This window comes from Myripristis murdjan, chromosome 5, assembly GCF_902150065.1.
Source record: "Myripristis murdjan chromosome 5, fMyrMur1.1, whole genome shotgun sequence".
Taxonomy (NCBI): domain Eukaryota; kingdom Metazoa; phylum Chordata; class Actinopteri; order Holocentriformes; family Holocentridae; genus Myripristis; species Myripristis murdjan.
In genome coordinates this window covers 3,094,311-3,121,258 of record NC_043984.1, presented here as the reverse complement: position 1 = coordinate 3,121,258, position 26,948 = coordinate 3,094,311, and the positions used below count along the sequence as shown (strand labels likewise).

At 40.7% G+C, this 26,948-nt stretch overlaps 1 protein-coding gene across 1 annotated transcript; it reads right to left on the bottom strand.

Annotated features, from left to right (window-relative positions):
* Positions 1-1,861: 1,861 nt before the first annotated feature.
* Positions 1,862-26,237, bottom strand: pacsin1b (protein kinase C and casein kinase substrate in neurons 1b). Its single transcript, XM_030051970.1, has 10 exons — positions 26,132-26,237; positions 8,733-8,858; positions 6,706-6,862; positions 6,326-6,561; positions 5,812-5,967; positions 5,090-5,265; positions 4,848-4,968; positions 4,368-4,492; positions 3,720-3,916; positions 1,862-2,378 (listed from the first exon to the last, which is right to left on the bottom strand). Exons 2-10 carry the CDS (start codon positions 8,790-8,792, stop codon positions 2,269-2,271), a joined length of 1,338 nt encoding a protein of 445 aa, XP_029907830.1. The 5' UTR covers positions 8,793-8,858; positions 26,132-26,237; the 3' UTR covers positions 1,862-2,268.
* Positions 26,238-26,948: the final 711 nt, after the last annotated feature.

The window sequence follows — 26,948 nt, the reverse complement described above, 5'->3', positions numbered from 1 at the left end:
ATTCTACTTTATCCTCTTTAGCCCACTGAAACTCATATGAGCTGTAGTGTTTTCTGATGACATCTTTTATTTTTGTTTATGCACATGAACAGGCACTACAGTTTGAAAATTACAGCACTACGCTAAAAGAAAAAAAAAAAAAAAAAAAGACAGACAGAACTCTAAAAATTTTCCAGAACATTGCATTCCAATGTTGCCTGGCATCAGTTACAGACAGAAAAGGTTTTCAGCATTTTTAAATATTATTTACCATCCTTTTAGTGTATCACAGGAGTTTTCACAGTGAACGCCATGTACCTTTACACGACTGCATGAGTTACAGGATCATACTGTAGACACAAAGTGATGAACACGTTAACAGCACGCTTGTTGACGACCCCATCCTGGTTCAAATGCATTATGTGATGGTTACACATAAAACTACCAAAGTTAAAACAGTGCACTGTCTGCATACCATCATCAGACAATGAGCTTGTGTGCTGTGTCAATGTAAATTGAGCTGGATAAGCCGGAGTCAGATTCTGTGTAAGCAAACTCTGTTTCACTTTGTTGAATGTGACAGTTGAGTGTCATCTGAGTGGTGGGTGGTAGACCTAGATAAGGCAATATTTATTTAACCACTCTGAATCCAAGGTTTGCAGAACAACGCTTGTCTGAAAAGCAGATAAAAGCATACACACACCATACAACGTGATGTTAAAGTGAGGGGGTCATTTGTCTCACTCTGCCTCCTGGATACTCAAAATGAACTTCTTGCAGCAGAAAGGCAATTGTCTCATCAATATTTCAGTGGCAGATCCTCTTTCTGCTTTTCTGTGCAGCACTCTTTGCAGCTCTCTCTGGCTGTGTCAGTAAGAGTACACCCCCCGCCCCCTCTAAGAACAGTAAGGGGATAGTATTCATCAACCTGTGGTTACTAGGAGTAACAAACCAATCTCATATAACAGCTACTGCCACATGCAGCCCTGCTCCTGCTTTGTACAGTTTCATTTAGATTTACTCAAGAAAAAAGATTGAAACGCAAAATTTATATAGCCTGCATTTGGTTAAAAGTATAATAGAGAAATTATAATTGATTAAATTAAGTGATGCAAATCAATAGCATCAAATTTCACACTAAAATACTTTAATTTAATTAAGTAACTGTCAGTAATTTGGTTAAAATAAATGCAGGCCATGCTGTAAATCAGTTTCGATATTGTTGAGATGAGCTGTAAACAGTTTATGGGAACATCAGCATGCACATACAGTCACTGAGAGAGAAACTGGAGGCTGATAACACCAAATTCAACGCCAGAGTCATTCACTCTACAGTAGTAAACAAGAACAAGTCTCATTGACTGCAGAAAAAAATATATATATATAACCTTGGGTGTAAACTGAAGCTCACTTTCATACAAGACAGCAGTTATGTTTCTAGGCAGATTTTGTCCATGGCATTTGCAACATTATCACACTTAGCATAAAGGCAAAAGAAAAGGAGAAATGTAAAAGAGGGGTAGTAGCAATGACAGGCACATTGTTTTAGACGGGCGTGACAGTGAAGGTTAACGTAAACAACCCTCTCAGCGCCTGGGAGAATACATATTCCTATTCCAAAGAGCTCAGCTGAGACACTGATGATGAGCTGTCTTTTATCCTGTGTCAAAATGCAAATTCAGTGACTAATACCGTAGTTGCAGGTTCAGTGGGTGAACATCAGGAAAACAATACAATGCGTTAATGCTCAATATGTAAGTATTTCACAAAGAAAGGAAAACTCAACACTGTATTAAATGCAAAAATGACTGTACAAGCATACAGATTGTAAAAAAAAAAGAAAAAAAAAAGAAAGAAAACATCTTCAAAATATATACATGGAATGCACAATGCATAGCTCATTCTCGCTATCCAGGCACCACTTACTATACCATATCAATATTATTGTGAGAGAACATACTGTATGGCATATCGGCGTCACAACTGAAAATGAACACAGCTACACACAAAATATACTAAAATGTTTTCCTTCAGCTGCAGGATCTTGTAGTATTGGTGTGTGTAATTGGACATGATTTTCAGTTGACGTGGTCTCAAACCCAAAATACAAAGTGACAGATGTTACTTTCAGTATGGTCTTCTTTGATGAGTTATGATCAAGCACTGAGATGAAGACAGTTCAATGTGCCTGACGGGAGGGGGAAGCTTTGCTTTGAAGTCTCTGGCAATGTGCAGTATGATTGAATTTAGGTTAGCCCTCCAATGAGGCAGCGTCCTCAGTACAAACAGCTAGATGGGCTCAACATAATTGGCTGGGTAAAGACCCAGCTGGCCGTTGTCCAGACGACCTTTACACCAGCCCTGTTCGTCCTCCTCCTCCAGCTTGGTCAGCTCATCGCCTTTATGGAGAGAGGAAATCATAATAACAAGAGATTACTACTGTTGATCCTGGCATGGACTCTACCCTCTAGCTGCCAGCAAGCACATTAGCTTTGTGTAACAACTATGTACCCAACTTGACACAACAATACAACAGTAGTATTTCACACATGCATGATCAAAGTACTTGACAAACTCACATTAATCATTAGCGCGTTGGTTGTCAGAATGATAAGGCAAGTACCCTTATTGTGTATACTTGATGCTCCAGAGTGGCCAATAAGCTGGCTGGGGTTGAGCATGTTGCTCAACAATACTTACCCCTTGATTCCACCGGGCCCGGTGTCGCGTTCTGTGTGCGATGCAGCCGGGCCTGGAATCGAGCTAATCACAGCCACTTTAGACAGTGTTTGTGATTCCACCAGACGTGCCACAGAGTGTTTCAGAAGGTTTCAGAGGCAGCTCTCAACTCTACTCCACTAAAAATATGCGCCTAGTCTTTTTTTGACACAAGTCATATCAAGCTGCACAAAGCAGATTGCGCAAAGAAGTCAGACACAGGAACGGCATAGAGCATCTGGACAAATTTCAGAATAAAACACCCCACACTCTCGATCATATATCACATAACCACATCAACATTAGGTTGTAAACTGCTGCACCAGGCCAGAGGTCAACCGTCAGAGGATTTTTGACACCTTGCTGCTTCTAAACCGCTCCCAGTGGGGTATGAAGCCGTACGAAGGCCATAATAAACACTGTGAAGATGCAGCATCATAGAGCTGCACGTGGTGGAATCAAGGCATTAGACAGAAAGACCTTTCGCTTACTCGACCATCTGGACACACTCCAACCACAGTGTCAGTGGAAGTCACCACACGAGCAGACCAATAAGTGCCTTTTATGGGTGTGATTTAGGTATTGGTGACAAGAACTGACAGTGCACCGAATTCAGAGGCAGAAATAACAACAGCTTCTCTTAAAGAAGTAAGCACTGATGCTACAATAGAATCATTATGTCATTGAGAGAATAACAAAAATGGCTGCTTTTTTATTGCTTGCATTCACCATTATAGTTTCCACTGCTGGTGTTAGTGACAGTGCTCTTGTAGGCTTTGCTTGTCATGTGGTTTGCTTGTCTGATTGGACGAGTTAGTTTAAGACAGACAAATGGTTGATCAAATCACCTGCTGTGTATTTCTGGAAACACCTGCTGCTGCTGCCCTAATTCCAAATGGTTTGGTCCCAACAGTGCCCAGACTGATTTGTGAGGTGAACAACACAAGTGAAATCAGAGTGTAACTGTGAGAGGCTACATGTTGAGTTAAGTTATGGGGCAGGTCGCTAGGTTGTATGCTCACCTGCTTTGAAGCTGAGCTCATCCTGCTCCTGGCCATCATAGTCATACAGCGCTCTCACTCTTACACCTTTCCCCAAGTCCTCATCGAAGGGATTGGCTCCTCCGTTGGTGTCGTTGCCTGAGTTGGGGGCCGTCTGGTCCTCGTCTGACCATTCTGTGGATGCTGTGTAGGCTTGGTTCTTCTCATAGCTGCTTACACTGAAGAGGTCATAGAAGCACATTAACACTTTAGCACCAACATGTTCCATCTTCCCTGTAAATGATCATAATCCTTTAGTCACACTGTGCTGACCATACTACTACTGCTGCTACTATTATTAACACTGTGATCACTTTTAATTCTACTACTGCTATTACTACAACTAACACTATTACTATTAATTCTGCTACTATTATTGCTACTGTTACTACAACTATAACTCAGTATTTGAACTATGTTTGCTGCTACTACTACTACTACTACTACCAAAACTAATAATAACAATTGCTACATAATACTAGGTATGGTTCATGAGAAACAAACAAATAATAATTATCAGACTCCTTTACATGCAGTGAAACATTTATCATAATACAAATCCTAAGAGAGACTTCTTTGATTGCCTCTCTTATGGCTGTGTTCAGGGTGCTGATCAGTGTTGATCCTTACCTTCCTCGGTCTGCAGCCTGAGCATGGTCTGCTACATTAGTGACATTAGTCAGCATGACTCCATCATTGGTCTTCTTTGATTTTTCTCTCTTACTGATGTTATGGGTAAGGTCTGGGTTGTACTCCTGCAGAACAGGGGACAAATTTAGGTAAGACATATTGTATATGTTTCACTGCACAACGTGCTGCACACTATGCTGTTGTCCTATCCTCACCCAAGTCTCACCCAATATATTCCTCCTGATTTTTGTTTCATAAAAAATGTTACTTTCTTGACTAAATTAATTAATAGTTAATTAATTAATAGATCAATCAATTAATGGAATAATTCATTAATTAATAAATAGATTAATACATAATTTGCCTAGAGCAATGAAGCACATCTGATGGCCCAGTGTCTCCAAAATGTGTTGAAAAATGTGACATACCAATATGTACTGCATACAGCAGTTTCTTTCAACAGTGCTAGTGTTTCTCTACCTCAAACTGCGGCCAGTTCATGTGCATGCCAGGGCCGTGGTTGCTGCTAAACCACTTCAGATCTTCTTGTGGGCTGGCTGATGTGATGATGCGTTCAAGATCCCTGTAAACTGTGGCGTAACTGTGGAAGGACAGCAAGGATTTATAGTATGGGTAACAATCAGTTACCATGCAGAAGTGTGTTTGCATTTATGTGAGAGGATGTAGAGATGCAGGTGTATTTTTTGCCAAATGTTCCAAACCTTTGGTTCTCTGTAAGGTTGAGGTGGCGTTTGACATCCAACAGCACCTCCCTGATGAAGCTCAACCTCCTCTCTTCAAACTGCTGGCACTGATCGAACACTTGCTCCATGTTTTCCATGTACTGTGGGGTGCACTTACTCAGCTCATCCAGAGCCTTCTCATACTTTTCCTTGGCCTAGGTTGTAAAAACAGACACAAACAACAAATGCTTTATGCTACCTTGAAAGACAGCCTCTATAGAGCTTTCTATTGAGGTAACTAAATAAATGAGAGACAATTAATGTCATTATAATGAGCCGTTTACACTGCATACATGGCTGTTTTTCTGTTCTGTGGTGTACACTTAGTCTTAACCTTGGTTAAAGGACAATAAATTTGTATTGCAGCTGAAAAAAATAAATAAAAAGGAAGCACCGTTCAAGACAGTGAAGGCCAAGGCAGTCAAATCATCAAAAAAGGCTCAGGGGACCGAGTCTACTTTACCACAGAATAATAAATGTTAGTGGAGGGAGTGATGTAAGACGAAACAGGGGAAGATGTGCTTTCAGTTACATTGCAACACTTGACCAGGAGAACCCAGCTCTTAAAATAGCCTGGGAGTTGATTTGATTTTTGCTTGGCTTGACTGAAGTGAAAAGCTCTTGAATATTGATGATCCCACACCGTGTGTAATCACGACTGATGTCCCCTTCCCAGAAGCTGCAGGATCCAGTGTTCTCACCTTCTGTGAATCCTGTTTGCACTTGTCGACTTTCTCATGGAGTTTCTTCTGCTGGTCTGCTGTGACAGAGGCCTCTCCCTTGCTGTTGGCCTCTCTGGTGGATGCCAGCTTCTCCTCTTTGCAGGCTATGTGGTAGGACTTCTTAGCCGCCTCAAGCTGACAGGGCAAGATGACACAAATAAATTGAAACTCACAGAGGAAAACCTTTTTGCAGTGACTCTGCACATCTGAGAAATGCACAAGTGTGCATGCAATCAGTGATTTCCTGACTATAATTAAAGCTGACCTTTTAAGTACATCAGTTTGTTTTTAGGGAAATGATTAATGATTGGATATCAGAAAATCTTCAGTTGCTAAAGCAACCATCCAGTTAATTGTAGAAAAACTTTGTATGCATGTGTTATTTGTGGATTAGCTGCTGTGAGGATTGAACATGTGATTTCCTGGCTATAGGACAGCTTCTCTAACAACTAGACAGACATGGACAGATTGTTAAAAAATGTAAACCTCTTACCTCTTTTAACTTTTTGGCCCATGGTTTCTGGGCCTTCTTGAAGCCCTCTTCTGCCTCTTTGGTTTCCTTGAATCCTCCCATCATCTGTTTGTGGTAGGAGTCTTTCTGCCAGTTCTTCACCTTCTCAAAGTCCTCATTGATCAGGCTGTTCCTCACTTCCTGGTGAAGCTCGCTCACCTTCTCTGCCTCTGTCATCATTGCTGTCCAGGCTCGCTCTACTGTGCCATACTGGGGACCTGATGGGAAAGAGTGAATGTCACTGCTGCACACGCATATCACAGCTAGTGTAGTGCTACAAATGCATACACAGGCTATAACAGTGCCTCAAAAAAAAGTGCAAAGAGCTAATGAAAAAATATGCACACTTTCACACTTATTACCTTTTTCTACCAGCTGTCGCCATCTCTTGGACCAGTCAGTCAGTTGCTGTGCATAGGCTTTTTCAATTTTGGCACGCTCCTGGATACAGTTCATCAGGTCATTGCAGAGCCTGTGGCCATCATCAATCCGCTTCACTGTACGTTTGTAGTTGCCCACCTTCCATAGAAAAAGAGGTTGCAGGGCTTTAGTTAGATGTGCTATTAATTAGATCAGTGGTTCATAAACTGGGTGCTGGGACCCAACGAAGCACTGCAAGATAATTTTGGAGGCGTCACAAGATGATTTATAGAATTGGAAAATGTATATATGTCTGTTTTTTCAAATCTTTATTGAAGTGTTGCATCTCTCTTGTAAAATACTATTGAGTATTTGTCAGCTTCTCAGATAAAAAAATGAAATAAAACAACAAGTGAAATCAGTCTTTGGTTGAAATATTTGTCACTTTGTATGTGACAGAGGTTAGACATGTCTATGTTTCATGGAGTGACAAGCTAAAAACACTGAGAATCACCGAATCAAAACAACTGCACTTAAAGCAGTGTAAATGTAAATGTACCAGAAACCAGAATTTATGTCAATGTAATGATAAACCAGTGAGGTGCGGCAGAGGGAACTCTCCTCTCAGCCTGCAGGGGTAGGACTTGATGCATTGATTAGGCAGGAGGGAACAGCAGGGAAGGGGCTTGTGCTGCTGCATGTGGAGTTATGCAATGGAAGTAGGGGGTGGGTTAATGTCATATAATTTACAGCTCTCCACACACATGGGAACAGCAGCCTCCTAGAGAGCTTATTTGCCCAGAGACAGAGCCACAGAGTGAGAAGCAGAGAGTGAGAGGGAAAGTGAGAGAGAGAGAGAGAGAGAGAGAGAGAGAGAGAGAGAGAGAGAGAGAGAGAGAGAGAGAGAGAGAGAGAGAGAGAGAGAGAGAGAGAGGCAGAAATCCCATATCCCTAACTGCCTCATTTTCATACCTTTATGATGGAGAAAAGGGGACTGCAATTTGCTGAATGCGTAATAGATGGTTACCTATACTTCACCCTGAAAATGACACTCAACAAATCTCAAATGTCTACTAAATGGAAGCCTGGCTGGGACAAATGATTGCATTCCACACCAGCTCTCAGCTCCGGCAGGCAGCCGAGTCAGCTATCAGCAGGCAGCACTGCAGCAGCTACCACTGTAATGCAGTGAGTGACTATGATGTAGTGACTGTGTGCTGAAAGCAGGCTCTTTCTCTGGTCCAGCTGCTTCCTAAACACCCCGTCTGGCTGAGGGAACATGATGAGGATAAACTACAGCTATCTGACAGTGGCAATGGAGCATAAACTCTGAATTTATGAAATGACAACATTTCTTTTCTCTCTAAAAACATTAGCATGCTACCTGGATCTCCCTCTGGGGAACAGAGGGAAGGGAAGCCTGTTCTTTTTCTGACTGTGATTACAAGCTGCAGCATCAGTGTTGTCATAACACTAGTCTGAATGTACATTACATATATGTAGCATACTAGCATGCTATGTTTTCTGACAATCACTGTTTCCAAAAAAAAAGTACAAAATACTTTTTTAAGTTTGCTTTAATCTAATAAATGTAGTATTTACAACACAGAACAGTCTAATGAGTGCCAGTAAAGTTAAATAATCATAACAAAGCTGTCCTCAGTACCTGATGTGGCTAATCCCATACATCTGGTACAATTACTAAGCAAGTCTGCCTCCCATCCCTTCAACAGATAAGATAAAGAGCAAGGTGACACAAGTCAGAGAAGTTAGAGTCCCTGCTGTAGAAGTGCCTTGGAAACCCATACGGTGTAAGTGCAGTAGTCTAAAACACAAGCCAAACTGATTATAACAATTTAACCTTATTATGTGCCCACCCTCAAGAAAACTAGTAGAAAACTTCATCCTCAAAGGTCAGGGTATTTTTTTCTCACCTCCCAGAGAAAATGAGTTCACTGAGGGTTCATAACTTGGCTGTGTCACCTTCAAGTTAGGTTTAATCTGTAAAGGCTGTGCCATGCTGTCTCACCTCCCAGAAGCTGTCCGTGGTCTCCTCCTGGCTTGCGGACTCGTCATAGGCTCCAGACATGGTCCCAGATTTGGCAGAGTGGCTTTAGGCTGTGGCGGTCTACAGCAGAGTGACGCTCCTCATGCACTGTGGAGGAACACAAACACAGAGGAGCGTAAACACAGGGACTGGGAGCATCAAGATCACAGGGATGTGTGAGATAATTCATCAGTCAGATATGAAAATGACACTTTCTGAGGTTATAAATCTGGTAATAGGCCGTCAAAATATAGCCACATATAGAAGGTGAATTCACTAAAAGGAATATTCACTAAAATAACATAAATGCCATCTGTTTAGAGCCAAAGAATTTCACAGAAAAACCACTTTGAACATAAAACATGCTGTAATGTTGTGGAGTTTAATACAAACCTGACATTGGTTAGTTTGAGGCCATCAGCATCACCCAACAGATTAAACACTGATTCAAGTGGCTCATGTTACCAGAACATCATGGTCTTAATCCTGATATTTTGCTCGGGCTCTCATAATTCCAATAAATGTTGTGTCATGGCTTTCAAAGTGGATGCAAGATACTTATGTAACCAGGAACAAGGCAGTACAGAGGTTTTTATTAAACTGAGTTTTAGAAAATTGCTCACAAAATGTTCAACAACAGAATGATGACAAATTACTGTACTTTTTAAAAGATGGCAGGCAAATTGAGTCCTTGTTTGGCAAAGAGATTTTTATAGGCCTGTTTCTATATATTTTAGAACAGAATGGAACACAGCTTTGTTGGCCACTAAGATGGAAAATGATCTTCAAGACTTCAATTATCACTCTCCAAAACATAAAATCAACATAACATAGGAAAAAAAAGTAAAATGGTCTGAATATCAGGCAATGAAAGAAAAATCACTCTAAAATTCTGACAATTAAAAACAAATACTACAAAATCACAAAATAATATGGAGCAGATTTTGCTAAAGTTTTAAATTAAAACAAAAAAAATAAAGAAAGAATGTATTTAGGGTAAGTCAACTACAAGTGTGTTTACACACTTCATTCCATACATGTGAATCACAATATCAGGCAGGCAGTTACTTAGACCATTAATCATACCTCTTGATTGACAGGCTTGATGACTGGGTTGGCATATCTGGGTCTGCTCTTACATGGTTTTAATCATATCTAACTAAAAGAACATTTTGTTATCAGCCTCACTTTTCCCAAAGGGTCATTTCTTGGTCTGGTTTACTTTTGTTTACACTGTATATGCTCCCCCTGTGGCATATTATTTGTTACTTTGGTCTGACAGTTATGTGGATGACACAAAAATATATGTATTTGTCAAACCCATGAATTCAAATAACCTGATAATTCTTGTCTGCATGTCTGCAAATTAAGTGCTGGATGTCTCCAGAAGTTCTAGTTAAAGCCAGTATAACAGGTAACAAGTAACAGTCTATTTGGTCACTGGCACCAAATGTCAAGTCTGTTCCAAGTTGTGGTTATCTGTGACCAGCATGTGAGCTTTGATCAACATATGAACAAACGTTTTAGTTTGGTTTTGTTTGTGTTATTGTATCACTAGAATTACGTGACAGACACATGGAGGAAGACATCCACGTCTTTGTGTCCTCATGCCTGAACTACTGTAAAAGCCTCAGTCAAGCAGCTGTGAGGCAACTTTGGAAGATTGCTCTATTAACCACTTTTGCTGCTGTTATTATAATCCCTAATATTTTTTTATACTGTTGTCTGTGATGCACTGGAAATTTTGGTTCTGAAACATGATATACACATGCTTATTCATAAAGCCACAATCACCCTGTACTTGAGTGCTTCAGGCTTTTGTTTTCTACTCCCCTGGATATTAATTTTCAGTGGCATAGACAAACCTAACCTCTACCAGAACACTGTGTTGTAACACAGTATTCTGGTAACCTTCCTCCATCTAACTGGAAAACATGAAGCGCTATTATGTGAGTGGCATGTTGCTTATGAAAAGCAATACCTTGCAAAGCAACCAAGCTACTGGTACAAGAGTATAAGCTCAGGGGGATGGGCTATGTTAGCTTGGCTGAGTCCCTGAAATGAGCTGCTCTAGAGCTGATCAATACAAATGAGAATTTGGCCAATGCAGGATCTCAGTCCACTACTACAGGCAATTTTTAAAATCAAAACACTCTATCTATCTATCTATCTATCTATCTATCTATCTACTTTGTTTGTTATGGAGACAGTAAGCAATCTTCCCACCATCAGTGACTACTTCCATTAAAATATTAAAACAAGCAACAGTTAAATTAAACAGATGAATTAAATTATAACTAATACATTACAATGCTCTGTGTTTGCATCAGCCATACAGCCCAATAAAAAAAAAAACAAACAATAAAATCTGAAGGGGAATAAGATAGTTCTACGCTAGACTATGAGCTCAGCAGCAGCCAGTACAATAGTATGGGTTACATACACTGTGGGCTCTTGAACCTTAGCTGTGGCCTATTACATTTCTTTAGCTGATTAGTGTTGACAGTGAGAGTGCAGTGACTTGTAGCTAACTGACTGCACAACTTCATGAGCAAAGGCACACACAGACTGAACACACTAACAGTAGCTCAGCACTGCTGCAGCCTCAATCAGCTTTGCTTTGCTCACCTCCAATTTTCAGCCCACACTGCTATTCCACTATAAAATACACTGTTAAACTGCCACACGTCCACACAGACAAATGGTCACATACACACACTCTCTCAGTGGGGACGTGGCTTAAATCAGACAGCACATTGCTCAACTGTGTTCTGCTGAACACATAAGAGCTGCTACTGAGTATTGTGGTAGTGAGGAAGAGAGCAAAGAGAGTGAGCTGAGAGCCGTGTGCTGACACTGAGATGGGCTCTGGGTGGGAGGTAGTTAGCCATGGACACTAACATGTATGTTTTACAGCTTTCTTTAATCACAGAGTGCCTCTCTGTTTGCAACGCTTCTTTAATTCCTGAGACATGGAAACTGTGTTCAACTGTATTTAACTCTACTGACTCAGTAATGATGATTGACACATGGATATCCCCTTGAACAGTGAGTGATGCAGCAGCGGGGAGAGCTGTGGATGAACGCTGACAGTCACTGGTTATAGTGATGAATCACAGCCACAGTTAGATGATACTCAAGGAAATAACACAAACAAACAAACAAACAAATAAGTACATACATAATTACAATTTATGCTTTTTCATGCTTTCATGAGGACCAGAATTTACATGTTTTGATGCCAATAACAGACTAGGATTTTCATTTGATTCTGTGTGAACTGTGCATGAAAACACTTGTAGTAGTAACTTTTAAGCTAACTTTTTATTTTTTTTTAAGTCCAGGTGTATTGGAAAAGGGCAGGTAAATACATTCACAAAGTGAAAACTTGGAGGTTTCTTGTAGTTGAAACATTTGCACAAGGATTAAACAAGTGATAGAAAGAAATGTGCACAGGTGAGTAACAGCTCAAAGAGCAGCTCAAAAGAGCAGAAATCGAGATCATGATCACGACAAATGACAAAACAACATAAGTAGGCAATGCTTGCCACAGCGCCATTGAAAGGGCAGCTGAAGCTAAACATAGGTTTTCTGAGTGTGGAATAACCTGGGCTGATATGTGAGATAACAAGGTCATTTCTGCTATGGGGCTTGGAAGAAAAACAAGTGTTCTGTTCTTTCCTCTGAGCAAAAAAGAACCAATGAAACTTTGACACAAAATAATGGAACTGCGCCGTGGCACTGCCTTTATGCCTGCAGCTTACACAGCAAAACAGACTACACTGAAACAATAGAAATGTTGTTCCTGTGCCGCTAATAGATTTCTGCCCAAAGTAAAACATGAAAGTCACTTTATGTTGCAGAGCAATACAGTTCAAACAGCAGTAACAGACTTAGCTGTTCCAGCTCAGTAGGATATCTTTGTGTGGTCCATTCTAGCTGAGGCTGCCAGCTGATTAGGTTCATGGTGGTTAAAGAGGGGCAAGTGCAATACTTCCACATCATTGTCTCACTATTACCAGAAACACCTCACTAGACTAAGCCAAGCTGAATTGAACTTATACTGTGCTGTTGTTGAAGGGTTAGATGTAGGAGAGACACACAGGAAACAATGGAGGGGGGGATGTGCTTGGATAGGGAGTCAGTGGAAGGGGTGGGAGCTGCATGGGTATTTGGGTCAACCGTGGACCAGTGAATGGAGCAACACTTTTGACAATGGAGTAGTGTGATGAAAAGGGTGAGTGGAGTGATGCACTGACTCCAAAATCAAAGATCCAATTAATCAAGGAAAATTCTGCCATATTCCACACCAGCAGTCTAGGTCAGAATGAGAGACTTGGCCGGCTGGAGCGTGGAGTGTGTACAGACTACTGGCTGTTTATCATGCTTGGTTAATCCATTAGCTACACGACGAGAGGGGGCTTTTGTTCAGGATAGCCCTTGCTCAGCTCACAGAAAGCCTAGATAGCAGTGTGCAAACCACCTCCCATTACAAACCACTGACAAGCCCCTTCCACAGAGTCTTCTTTTCTCTTCACAAGCTCTGTGATACTTCAAATTTTGATATAACAGATGCAGTCAATCTGCTGCTAATGAAGAATACATTGCCTCGATAGTTTCTCATTGTAGACAGACAAAACAACACATCAGTGCCAACCCACTCCCACAAAATAAATAAATAAATAAACAAATGAATAAAACACTGGCATCAGCCTCCAAGATTTAGTCACCATCACACATGCTTGGATTCATTCTTCAGTGATATGATATGAAAGCAAGACAGAGTTTTAGCCTCCTTCATCAGTACAACCTGCAGCCTCAACACTAAAGATCCTCACACAAACAAGCAATCCAGACTCAAGCGCATCGGGAATCCCCAATCCCCATCCCTCTGAACCGAGCGCACAGGCACCAAGCCTCAAATCCCAGCACAGCAAGCCAGACGCATGAGCGGAGAGCATAAAAAGCCTCTGCTTAACCGAGACAAAGGGCATCTACGCGCCCAGAGAGAGGGAGAGCACAGCCTCCGCCAGAGCAACAAAAGCTTACCCCCAGTCCTCCATTAACGTGACGCGGCGGCTGAGGCTACAGCTCACAGAAAGAGACACGTGGGCTCCTCCAGCACTCAGCCCCTCTCCCCTCTCCTCCTTGCTTCCCCTCCCGTCCCTGTATTTTTGCTCAGCGCAGCGCACTCTTCTCCTCTGGCTGAGTGAGGGTGCATCAGCACAGAGGAGCCGGTCACTCTAATCTGTGATCTGAACTCTTAGTGCCTGGAGCACTGTATGTGGGGGGCAGTGTATGTGTTTATGTGAGTGTGTGTGTGTCTTTCTCAATGACTGAGGGATAATCCTGTGGTGTTTTGCTTGACTGGCTCAGACAGAGCAGGAGGCCAGAGACACAGAGAGGAGGGAGGGGAGGAGAAGGCTAACCACAGGGATTGTGGGATTGTGGATGCTCTAATGTCTACTGTCATCTACTGTAAAAGTGTTGTGTATCTTGCAACTAAAGAAGGTAAAGCATCTAGGTGGCAGTGGTGCAGGTAGCTCATTTCCTCATGTTACTGTACTTGAGTGGCTTTTTTGTCTTCTTACCCTTTTAGATTACTCTTTAAAGTCAGTCATTTTATGTTTGTTTACTTGATGCTTAAGTATTGTACTTAACTACATTTTAAATGACATCTGTTACATAATATTAATATCACAGGCAAATGTTGTAAGCATCATAAATTACAAATAGTTGAGACCCAACTGAAATGAAAAGAGCAATGTGGCCTCATTTCCTGGTCTTTTTTTTTTTTTTTTAGTTTTAAATTTAATTTCTGCTCGTCATTTTAGAATAGACATTACAGAATAGATCATATTTAACTTTTTTTTTTCTAAAAAGTAACTCAGTAATTTCTATTCTGAGTACATAATAAATGAGCTACTTTTTATATTTACTTAAGTGGGTTTTTACACTGCTACTTCGACATTGGTAAAAAAGTTACAACTCTTTAAGCACTTTATCCACCACGTAGCATAAATGTTAGAACAAAGATACTTGGCTGACAGCTGAGTTTCATTGAGTAAGCTGAGTATCATTTCCAAAACGATAGAGAATCGACCAGCTGTTTGCTGCCATGAAAGTAGCACTCACAAGTGATTATTACTGACGTTATCAGTCATTTTTTCCCTTCTAAAACAGGTGTAACCATTTAGAATTAAGTCTGATATTGAGACTTTCTACAATAATGGAAGGAGTGGCAGGGGGAGGAAGAGAGCAGAGGAGGAGTATCCAGGTTTTGCTTCATTACACAGATGATAAAAGACACCCCTGACTGACTCACTATGCCATTACAATACACCACAAATTCTTACTGCCTTTAAGAGCTCCATTAAAGTACAGCGAGGATGAAGTGTAACTAAAGGGAGATTACAACACAGCAAAGCACATGGCATAAGTGAGCACATTATGGCTGAGAATTGACCTTAAGATAGAGGTGGGTTGTTTTGAATATGCATGAGGACCAGAGAACAATGCCATGCACTAGAGATGGCTGTCATAAATGACTCATAATTAACTATCAACTAGATAACAAAAGTTAACAAGTATATAGTGGCAGCTTAGCAATTAAATAAACACATCAGGAAATGACCAAACGCCAAGGCGAGTAACTACTTTTTTAGGCAGATAGCTGGCTTGATAAATTATTAAATTCCTCGATTACAAATATTGCAAGCAAAAAAAGAAGGTAACTATCAAGTCAAAGTTCTTTGGTTATACTGCGTTTTTTTGGTTTTTTTGGCCATACTACAGTAATATGTCTGCAACCACAAAGGAAATGTTTATCCAGTCCTCTCTCTAACAGCACTATTTGTGAAGTCGCACTCATTCATATTCAAAAAGACAAGCTCTGCATTAAAAAAAAAAAAAAAAAAAAAAAATGCTAACAACAATGCTGTAATGACAAAAATGCCCTCAGGGGATGAGGGAGACTTCTGTCATCATCTCAGCTGGAGCACAAACACCCTGCCACCCAGACTGGCATGACACAGGGCCGCCTGTCAGGATGAGAGAAGAGCCGGCAGAGCGCAGAGAGCAGGTAGCTCAGAATGGACGACTAGATCTCCCTGCTGATTGGTCATCTTCATGTTGAGTGCTGAACAGGGCAGGAGGGGCTGGGACAGACAGGCCACGGTAGTGACTGGTGGGATGTGTGTGTGTGTGTGTGTGTGTGTGTGTGTGTGTGTGTACGTGTGTGTGTGTGTGGAGGGTGAGGCAGGAGCAACAGTAAAATTCCACTGCAGTGAAAGGGCAGGCCCACAGTCTGAACTTCAGCATCAGTCACTGGCAAGGATACACCGACTACATCCCACTTAATGCTAAACATATTAGCAATTAGCAAACCCAAAAGGAAGCACAATGTGTTTTGATGGATTGTTGGATATGGAGGACATAACAAATATGATAGAGATAAAAAAAAAAAATAAAAAATTACTTGTTACGATATCTGTCCCCTACAGTAACAATACAATACAAAGTAGCTTTTTTTTTTTTTTTTACCTTGTTTGCTTATTGCTATATTATAATGTATTTCTATTTAACAAATGCCAGAAATTAGCAAAATGTGTGCTTTCTCATACTTTTATAAAATCCTATTATTTTTCCCTTCTGTAAATAGGCATATTTTTAGTGGTTATTTCATGCTGTATCAGTGTGACTACAGAATGACCGAAAAACAAAACAAAACAAAACAAAATCAAAAACAAAAAAAACACCATCACTACCTACCATCGCTACCTCTGTTGCTCCCATCTCTTAAAACCTGTAACTTCACAAGCATAAAATAACACAAATTATAGAACATTTTTGATTGTTCATCTCATAAATCCCAAATAAATAATAGCAGCACATTAAAACTAATATAAGCAGTAGCTGTGGAGCACAAACCTTCAAAATTAATCAAACACAGCAGGCCTGGTTTGTGCCACACAAAGTTCCTCTGCATTTTCAGCCCGGCTTGACACAATGTGAAATCAGAACACTGGAATAATTAAGCTGCACACCCCAGGAGTAATTGTACTCTTCAGTAAACTTTAATTCAAATGCTGACTCTTCAGAAGAAAACTATTTTTTGTACAATTCTCCCTTTTCTACATGCACCTTTCAAACGGTATTTACAATATAGGCTATGCTTTGAGTATTATTCCTCAAAGCCCTCCATGAAAACAGAAAAGAAATGTTTTCAAGGCTCCTCAAACTCAAGTTCTTGGGGAAAAAAAGAAACACAACTAATCTACATCACAAAACAAAATAAAAAAAACTAATTTAAAGGTATTCAGCTAGGTCACTGTTTTCTAAGCATGTATTTAATAAAAGTAAGGTGGAACATGGCAACCTGGCATTTGCATTTTAATTCTATAATGAATATAATAAGCAAAGCTATAAATAAATAAATCAAAACAGAATGACATTGATGGTCATTAATCTTAAATTAGCCTATCTGTTTTATTCATGGACTGTCAATCCTCAATCAAAATTAGATTTAACTTGCAGGGTTCTGTCCCAGACAAATGCCAGCTAGGCATACAGTGACTGCCTAAATTTGTAACACATTTGAATAAAAGCATGTGCAAAATGTCTCAGGACATATTGGTAGATACCAAAGATTTTTTTTTTGGTTCATTTGATCATTGTTCCAATATTTGAAAATCGTTACTCATATTACAAGAAGCAAAAATTACTTTGGCGGTGTCCTTGAGCCTGAACATCTTTCAAATAACTTTAATGTGCTGATTTGCTGCAAAAACGGATAATGAAAACTACCCAATAGTTTATGAAATACTGTGAAACACAACAGGCAGTTGCTTAAAACGCCTTTGGTATAGCTATCATTGTGAAGAACACCAATACATAGGGCTGTTTTTAGGGCTGCTCTTTCTTACATGGGGAAAGAGCAAAGTATCGCCTTGGTTTGCCTGTGCCACCACCAATGCCATTGTGAGCTAAAACATGTAAGATATAAATATAACTGCCAAGGTAACTTTCATGATAGAGCTACAAAATGACAGCCATGAAACCTCCTTGGTACAGCCATTAAATTGTGTTTCGAGATGAAACACAGCAGCAAAGCAACAGGAAAAGACTGCTGACATTATCCAAAATAGGTGAGAGAAATTAGGCTATGCTTCAGGGAAAACCAAAGAAACAGTCTTACATCCCCTCTTTGATGAGATTCTGTGGACACGTTCGTGCTTTGACAAAAAGTCAATCAGTAGCTTTCAATGAAAAATCAGCTAACTGGATGGAAGTCAGCTAATACTCTAGAGACACACACACACACACACACACACACACACACACACACATATGGCTGCCATCTGACTTCCAACACATACGCTGCAATCTTGGCCACATTCTCATTTGTCTGTCTTTCCCCCAGGACATACTCTGTTGCTGCTGCCCTCATCAGATTCAGCTTCTATATATAGAGGCAGATTCATCCATTATTCACATCAGTGTGTAAATAGATAGAGGAGATAACCAGCCTCACTCACCTGGAGGACTCTTTAAGGTTTGATCTAATCCCATATCGCTGTCAAGACAATTGGATTATAAAAAGAAAGAAAGAAAGAAAGAAAAAAAGCACATAGATCGATAGAAACCTGCACCACTATTCCAGGCCTAGACCAGCACTTTGTGTGTAGTGTGTTTAACACCTTTGCATTCCGGTCACAAAACCCAATGTCAGCAGCTAATCTCAACAGCAAGAACACAGCCTTCAAGCCTGCATTGCATACTATAAACTACAGATCAGTGTCTGAGGGTTTCATCTAAAATATTATCTTATCACTGACCTCTCTGATACAACACAAACTCATTTTATGAAGCAATATTCTGGACTCCTGCTTTCACAAACATCAAACTAATTCTGTTACTAGTGGTCTCTCTGCAGGCAATTACAAGATGTACCCAACCCTGCAAAACAGCATGGGTACTTAGCCCTCTTCAAGAAAGTAGATGTTCACTTTTTAAGCCTTTAGCATGTTAGAGAAATGGGATTCACACACAAAACCTGCCAGACTGAATGCCCAGACCAGCTAGAAAACAACTGAATGAGTACAGTAAATCAATAAAGCTCTCCCTGTCTGCAGGAACTATTATTATTGAGGTAGCTTGTGGCTGTAGTTCCCAGGTATGATTGTTTGCAAGTGCAAAGCAAGGGAATGTTTGTGTTAAATTCATGTAACACCCACATTTCAAGCAGGTGATAACAAGTGCAAGGGTCAAAACCACAGCAGCCACACAGTGGAATAACTGAAACCCACTCCTGTATCCCTGGAATATTCATGTGTCATCAATAATAGAGAAGCTTGTGGGTACAGAAATAAAACCCAGACAGACTTTTTTGAAGTCAGTGACTCACTGTTAGTCGCCAAGCCGGTCTATGGCGCACTCCATGCCCAACTGATTAAATTAGGCAAAAGGTGAGCAGCCCAAGCCACTGACTTGGAGGCCAATTATCCACACAGGGAATAGATCTGTGCTCCTCAGATGATCAACAGCAAAGCCGAAATAAACAACAGCAGCTAACAGTGTAAAAATAATGAGGATAGGGACACTGGGGAGGGAGGAGGGCATACGGCTTTCTGTTTATTGACCCTAAAAGAGCAAATAAAGAACAGAGAAAACCAGTGATGCATTGGCTGACCACAATATCGTACTAAAATTTATTAGCATATGTATTTGCTTGGCAAACACACAAAGGGTGTCCATGGTCATCTTTTCCATGACGTTATTCAGCAGTTTGCCAGACATGCATTTAGAGTGTTTCGAGTACATATCTTCAGTTATGTAAGTCAAGAATCAAGCAGTTTAAACCAAAATGATCAAGTTCTTTTTGAACATGATCATTTGAGAACATCATCTACCTAGCAAAAGAAAAAACGCTCATTCATCAGAAGCACAATTCATAAAGTACACAGGTACTACAGGTTCAGAAGGAATCTGTGGTAACCGGTGTTGAGATGGTACAGTAACCATGTAAGCAACAGGAGGAAGAACTTTTGAAAGAAGCTCATAACAGTAAATTTAGTTCCTCAGGTGTCTATCTAAAGGTAAAGATTCAGCTATTATTACAAATGAATGGCATTACTGAACCTGGTGCCTCCTCTCTGCGGCTGCTAAATCGCTGACAGACTCACTCCGAGGAATTTCTAATAGCCTTCTGTTGAATTGTTACAGGACACAAAGAGCTGAGGAAAATGGCTGTTCAACTGCAACTATGACACATCCCGGGGTCCACCACGCCTGTTCTGCGCACACACACACACACACACACACACACACACACATAAAATACGTGTATGCACATGCACAGAAATGCATGCCCACAGATAGCAGCACACACACGGAGACTGAACTTTGACATATCCCTTAGAAGACACTTTAGTTCATCAATAATTAGCCAGCTGCTGGAGAGAGTGGAGACCTGGGCACTTGTGTTGCACACATTCCTTAGAAAGGTGCTTTGTAGTCAAGCAGAAAGAGAGCGACAGACAGACAGTTAAACTTCAAAAAGAAAGAGAAAGACAGAGGGCACAGCGGGAGGAGTCAGATACAGAGGTGGTTAGATAAGGGTGGCTCTCTAGACGACAGACAAGGATGAGTCAACCTCAATGAACTGGAGGAGTGGGTCAGCTGTGCTGTCCCATCGATCTATGCTGATGCAAGATTAGTCTAAATGCCACTTGAAAGACCCTAACAGTCTGTGTCCCTTTCCATGGAGAGAGACAGATGCCACATCTTCTTGATAATAAAAAACATGATAAATAAAACCACTTTCATCATGAAAATACACTGGCATCCAAATAAGAAACTCCAAATAAGACACATCCAAAGAAGAAACTATCATGATATAGTTTTTGTTCTTTGCAGAAATTAACTAAAATGCTTGTTTTGAATATACAGAACTGTTTTGTGATTCAGTGTGCACTGCTTGAAGCAACAGGAATCGCAAATGAGGGTGTATCAGCGGAAAGCACTTCTGCAGTTGTCTGATAATGAACAGAGAAGCCTATGGGAGTGCAATACCTCCCAACCATCAAATAATTGCTACACATTGAAGCAGACAGCAGCTTTATTCCACTGATCATTCAAGTGTTATGTTAGATATACAGCCTCCCTCTGGAGATAAACTGTGAAGAGGAGGATGACCTCTCCTGAAATCCTTGAAAATCTCAAACAAAGGCAGTTGTCTGTCCACACAGGCAGATGTTCTTCTCCCCAGCATGTGCCATCTGAGTATTATCCAATCATGTGCTCCCTGTGGGGATCACTCCATTTGACCTCAGTGTTATATCCCATTATTTCAGGAAGTAATTTATGACCAAAGTGCAGGCCATAGAAAAAGGGCTGCAGGTCTGGTCAAATGTCTGGTATAGAAAACACACTCTAATTGATTCAACTTTCTCCCTGAACTTTTTAACAGCATCCTTTTTCCATTGTAATGGTGGGGGATTTTAGTAGGAGCCAGACATAGCTGGAAGGCCAAATCACTTCCATTTCAGTCAAAGGAGGCGTTGTAGTTTATCACAAATCTTGACGCAACCATGTCCAGTGCCATCTTGGAGAACTCGGAGCAGAAGAGACTTTTTGCCAATGGCTAAATGTTCATCAACCAGAAATATCAGAAAGACACAAGTTATGGGTGTAAATAAATAGGCTACAGTAAAGTTACGGTTGAACGTTAATGGTCTGGATGATAGGCTAATTGATAAGGCTGACTTACCACTACTATGTACTAGCTGGCTAAAACAAGTCATATGCAAATACGATGCACTCAATCATATATTAATGTATCATGATGAAATTAGCAGTTTCCAGCACTGAACAGATAATAACAAAGTCTATTCAGTACTGCTGAGGTAGCAGAAATGTAATTAGCTGGACATCCCTCGAGACACAACTTTTTATTTCTCTTAAAAGGTAATGTGTTCTCTCGAGTGAAAATGAATGCTCTATCCATTACAGCAAAGTTTCACTTCACCTTAACCCTTCCCCATGCTGGATATTTTGCAATCAGAATTGTGCCAAATAGGGTATTGTGCTGACAGTGACGACAGGAGGGGCAGGGGAGGGGAGTATAGTGAGGATGGGGTGTGAAATTTGTATGCAAGTATGTAGAGCACCATTCTGTATTCTGTAAAGAGTCAATTTCTCATACCCTAAGGTTCAAAAATTCAATCAATATGTCCAGAGCAAGTGTGGAGGCCTGCTATGCTATCTCGTCCTTTTTGCATTTAATCAATAACCTTTATTTCCATTGCCTGGTGCATAGTTGGGAGTACGGACAGGACAAGCTGTGAGAATCAAAGTGCACTCACACCCACAGCCCTGGGCAGAGGAATGCTAAGCACTGGCATCTGAGATGCCAGTGCCAAATAGGCTAAGTGGAAGTGACTCATTCAAAAACAGTGCAGTGGCTAACAGCTCCGCACACTCTCCCTCACACACACAAACAGCCTCTGTTGCTGTTCTCATGAATGAGCGCTCATCTGACTGTGAGAACTGTGATCCATTGAGAGGAAACAACATCGATGATGCAGTCAGGTTTAGCAGTAAAGCGATTACAGCAAGGCACGACGTTAAACAGCAAAAAGAGAAATTAAAACCACAAGGGTTTAAGACATCCACAAAACACTTCCTGAGGAAGAAATTATGCATGTAGCTCACATCAGCATGCATGCCCTACACACATGATCACACACTCGAATCAAAGCCATCTACAAGCACACCCACAAACATACAAACACCAAAATACATCCATACACATGTACGTTTAGATGTATACATGCACCCGCACAGTCATTCAGAACACTCCCATTCATGTTAATCTGCTGAGACCATGAAGACTGCATCTTTAACATGCCCAATCACCATGGCAACATCAAGCGCTCTTTCTCCCTCCTCCTCCAGTGCACTTCACTGACACTATAAATCTGAGAATCACTGTGCCTCAAAGGGGCAGGGAAAATGTGCAGCCAACAACCTCTAATAGCTTCTTGCTCTTACACCATTAGCTGGGTTTTACAATCTAATCTTGATACACAGATGCAAATTCACAGATTTAGTCCACAGCCTTTGTCTAGTTAAACCCTCACTTTCATCAGTCCTGTAATGTCAATTTACAATACTCGTATTTGTATACCTGTAGCGCATCCAAAACTAGCCCAAAACATTGCCTTGAATAATCCTGCTGCTATGCTTCTGGCATGGAAGCAAAAGACATCATTAGTCACAGCCACTGTTTACTAAATATTATGGTACAGTTATGACTATAAAATCATTTGTGTTTTGAAGTTTGGCTGATGAGTAATAGCTAGAAAAGTTGATCCAAAATGAATATGTATAAGTTTTTGTAATCTTGATAAATCTGCAGAAATATTCACCATGTGCCAGGATCCTGGACATGCTATGGGCAGAAGTGTTCACCTCCAGCCCAGCGTGACTGTTGCTGCACGTCTGAAGTTGGTTGGCAGAGGCTGTGGGCTTGCTGCACTACGCTGCAACCTGCCAGCAGGATTCTGCTGATGTAGAATCCACAGGCACAGTGCAGCCTTGCTGCATCACATGGTATAGACAAAAGGGTGTTACTTCAGGGATTGGGAAGATGTTTATGAAATAGTCCATACATAAATTAAATTTCAGACTTTGGTTTGTGTATAAACCCATGATCGCTTTGGGACTGTTCGGTGAGAGCTTGTCTCAATAAACAATCCCACCTGCATTACATGGATACTATGTAAGTATTATTCATATATCTTTGTTATGGGAAATTTAGAAAATGAAAATGAGTGTTTGTAAGACCATGAATACAACACAAAAAAGACCACAATTCTACACTGAAAAATCAGCAGTGAGTTTAAAGTTAGTTTAAAAATTGTGTTTATCTCATGGAATGCCCGTTCATATGTTACAAAACCATCTCCATCCTGGTATATAATGATCGCTCTGCCAGAACCCCCGTCGCTTCATGCTGTCAAAATCAAAAAGTCAGCTCAGCAGGAAAGAAATGGACACGCATTCTGCCTCTCTCTCATGATCCCCTGTGAGGATCCTATCACAGGCTCCAATTACTTTACAGTTCAAGCCAAAGCCCTGCTCTCTCCAGTGCCATCCAGCTCATGCACCCTGAGCCAATAGGAGGAAGCACTAAGAGGATCCTCTCCCTTCCAGCCTAATAAATTATCCGCTTGTAGGCAGTACATAGCCTTGATAAAATATACCAAATCCACTCATCCCAATCACCAACAGAAGTAAGTACAAATGGAAACTGCAGACAAACAGTGCTGCCTGTGTCCACTGGGAACAGCCCTGTCAAATCCAAATTTATTTATAGACAAAAAAAAAAAAAAGAAAAGAAAAGAAAAGAAAGAAACTTAGGATGTAGTCTAATTAATTGCATTAAGAGAGTCGTCTCATCTGTCATCCATCCTATTAAATGGCCAGGGGTTGAACAGGGTTCACCAAATCAAATGAGTGGCCCTAATTTGTCACATGAATTAATCCAATCAGCCACTCACTCACACAAGGGCACTTTTAATGTGTATAGACACACACAAATCTGTTCATGCCTCCTACTCTCTCTCTCTGCATTTCCATAAAACCTTTGGCTATCCTATTTCCATGAAATAAAAACATGATTTTTGGGGTGCATCAAAATGATCCCCTTAAAAACATAAACGTAATTGTTCAGGCCTTCTTATGCTATGTTTATGAATTTGATTTATTAGTAAGATTTGTTCATTACCAACAGAAGAGGCAGTGTATTTCTCCAGTGTATCGACTCCAAAAACAAAAACAAGAGCCTACACCTCCAGACCAAATAGTTTCTTGTATTACAAAAAAAAAAAAAAAAAAAAAACAGGCTTCACTGGCATAAACATATCATCAGTTGAAAGTTTGTTTTCACCATCAGACAGAGCAGGTGAAAAATAAATGGAAATTATGCAGTAGCAAAGAGTTACATAGAGTCATGTAGCACCTACAGAAAAACAACTGCAGTAACTGAGGAATTACACATTGCTGGCTTTGTGCAGAAATTGATGGTTGATTTTGGACTCGCTTTAGAGAATACACTCAGCTTTCATCAGCACAACTATCCCAACAGAGACTCCATGTCGTCCGTAAGCTCAGAGCACTTTCTGTTGCCCCGTGCCTCTGCTTGTTACTGTACAAAGGCATCATCCAACCCATCCTGCTGTACTGCTGCCCGTTTCTACACCACACTGACCACCTCCAACAAGAGCAAACTCAACAGGATCACACACGCTGCCTCCAAGATCATCCACCCCCTGACACCCAACATCTCAGACATGAATGACAGAGCCATCACACACCTTGCACTCATTAGAGAATGACTCTGACCACCCCCTCAACCCACATTTTACACTACTGCCCGCAGGCTGTAGATACAGGTCTATAAAATGGAGAAGAGCTCGCTTTGGCAGAAGTTTTGTCCCTTCTGCCATAGCAGCGCTAAACAAACTGCCTTGCTGACCCAGTATAGACCCAGGCTCATGTGTGTGTGTGTGTGTGATGCATGTATCTGGATGTTGCAGCGTGGTTATCTGTATGTTTCTGTGTTTGTACAGGCTGTGAAAACAATGTTCCCATGGGACAATAAAGACTATCTGTCTAGTTATGGTTGCATGTCAGGCATAAATTAAGCATTTTGGCGTTGTAGACAACTACAGTGCTATGAGACGCAGCAGCCCAGCAGTGTGATGTGACAGGGCGTTCAGAACCGAGGACAGCTCTCTGTGATGAAAGGCAGCCTGCAGATGGAGGTCAGTACCTTCACTCTGAGTCGGCACCACCAGCTGTTCTCCAACAATAAATCAAAGAAATGTGTTCATGTGGAAGCCCAGGCACTCCCCAGAGACCCCGGGGCTTTTAGCTTTGGCATGTACAGCAGTCTGCTGCAGCAAGTATGAGCCCTCTCACATATCTAGTCTTTATTCAAAATAACATATCAGAGGACTTATCTATGTGGTTTGTGTAGAGTCGGACTAAACATTTTTTGACTCAAAGTGCACCGTGGCGGTGGTCCAAGTTGTATTAGACTTAGCTCTACAACACATACAATCTGCACAACTTATCTCTTAAAACTCGTCAATAATGCGGTTAATTTTCCCACATATTAAATAACTTTTAACGTTAGTGTTGTTTGATTTAGTCTCTTTAAGAACAGCGCAAACTGACGAATGGCAGTGTTTAACCGTGGTAGTGTTTAACCGAGGAATTATTGATGTAACGGTTTGTAACGACAGCCCTAATTTACAACTGAAAGCAACCTATCTGCTGGCTATTAATGAATAATATGTTCAAGAGTGACTTACCAAAATGAAATTAGCCTCCAATTTCTGGATAAATTTCAAAATGTTATCATTTTCTTCATAAGCCAGGACCCTTGGCTCCGTTGTATCTCCAACAAACGGCTGCCCTGCGTGTGCATCCAGATGGGGGATGGACGGTCCTCCGCTCCGCCGTCAAGACTGACACTGCCGATGAACACCGACACTTCCGGCTACAGGTTTCAAAATATAACATGATTAAAGAAGAAGAAGAAGAACTGATACTCCAGTTTCATTGTACAACATTATATTGAGCACATGTGAAATGCTTCTACATTTCAATGTATTTTCAATAAACATTAAAACTAAAAAATATATATATTTTAAAAATAGTAAAAATATAAGATGGGGGAACGTGCGTTGTCATGTTTTAGGGATATAAGGTACCGAAGTGACAAGAAATAATATATTTAATTTGTAATTGTAATGAAAATACGATTATTTTTCTGAAGGGACCTTTTCATAGCACAGGCCATATATATTAAATATGAGTTATAACTGTGTGCATATGCAAGATAAGGATATCTAACGTCTAAGGATCGCACTTTTAATTTCGTTGTACATTGTACAATGACAATAAAGACATTCTATTCTATTCTATTCTATTCTATTCTAACGTTACATTCGAAAACTGTTTAACGTGTCATTTTTACACTTTTGTCATTCCTTCGTTTTTTTTGTGTGTGTGTGTGTGTGTGTGTGTGTGGGGGGGGGGGGGGGGGGGGGGGGATTGGGCATGGCTGGAGAAGTAATATTATTATAAGAAGAAGTCGTTATTCTATGATAAATTGTTTAACTGTAA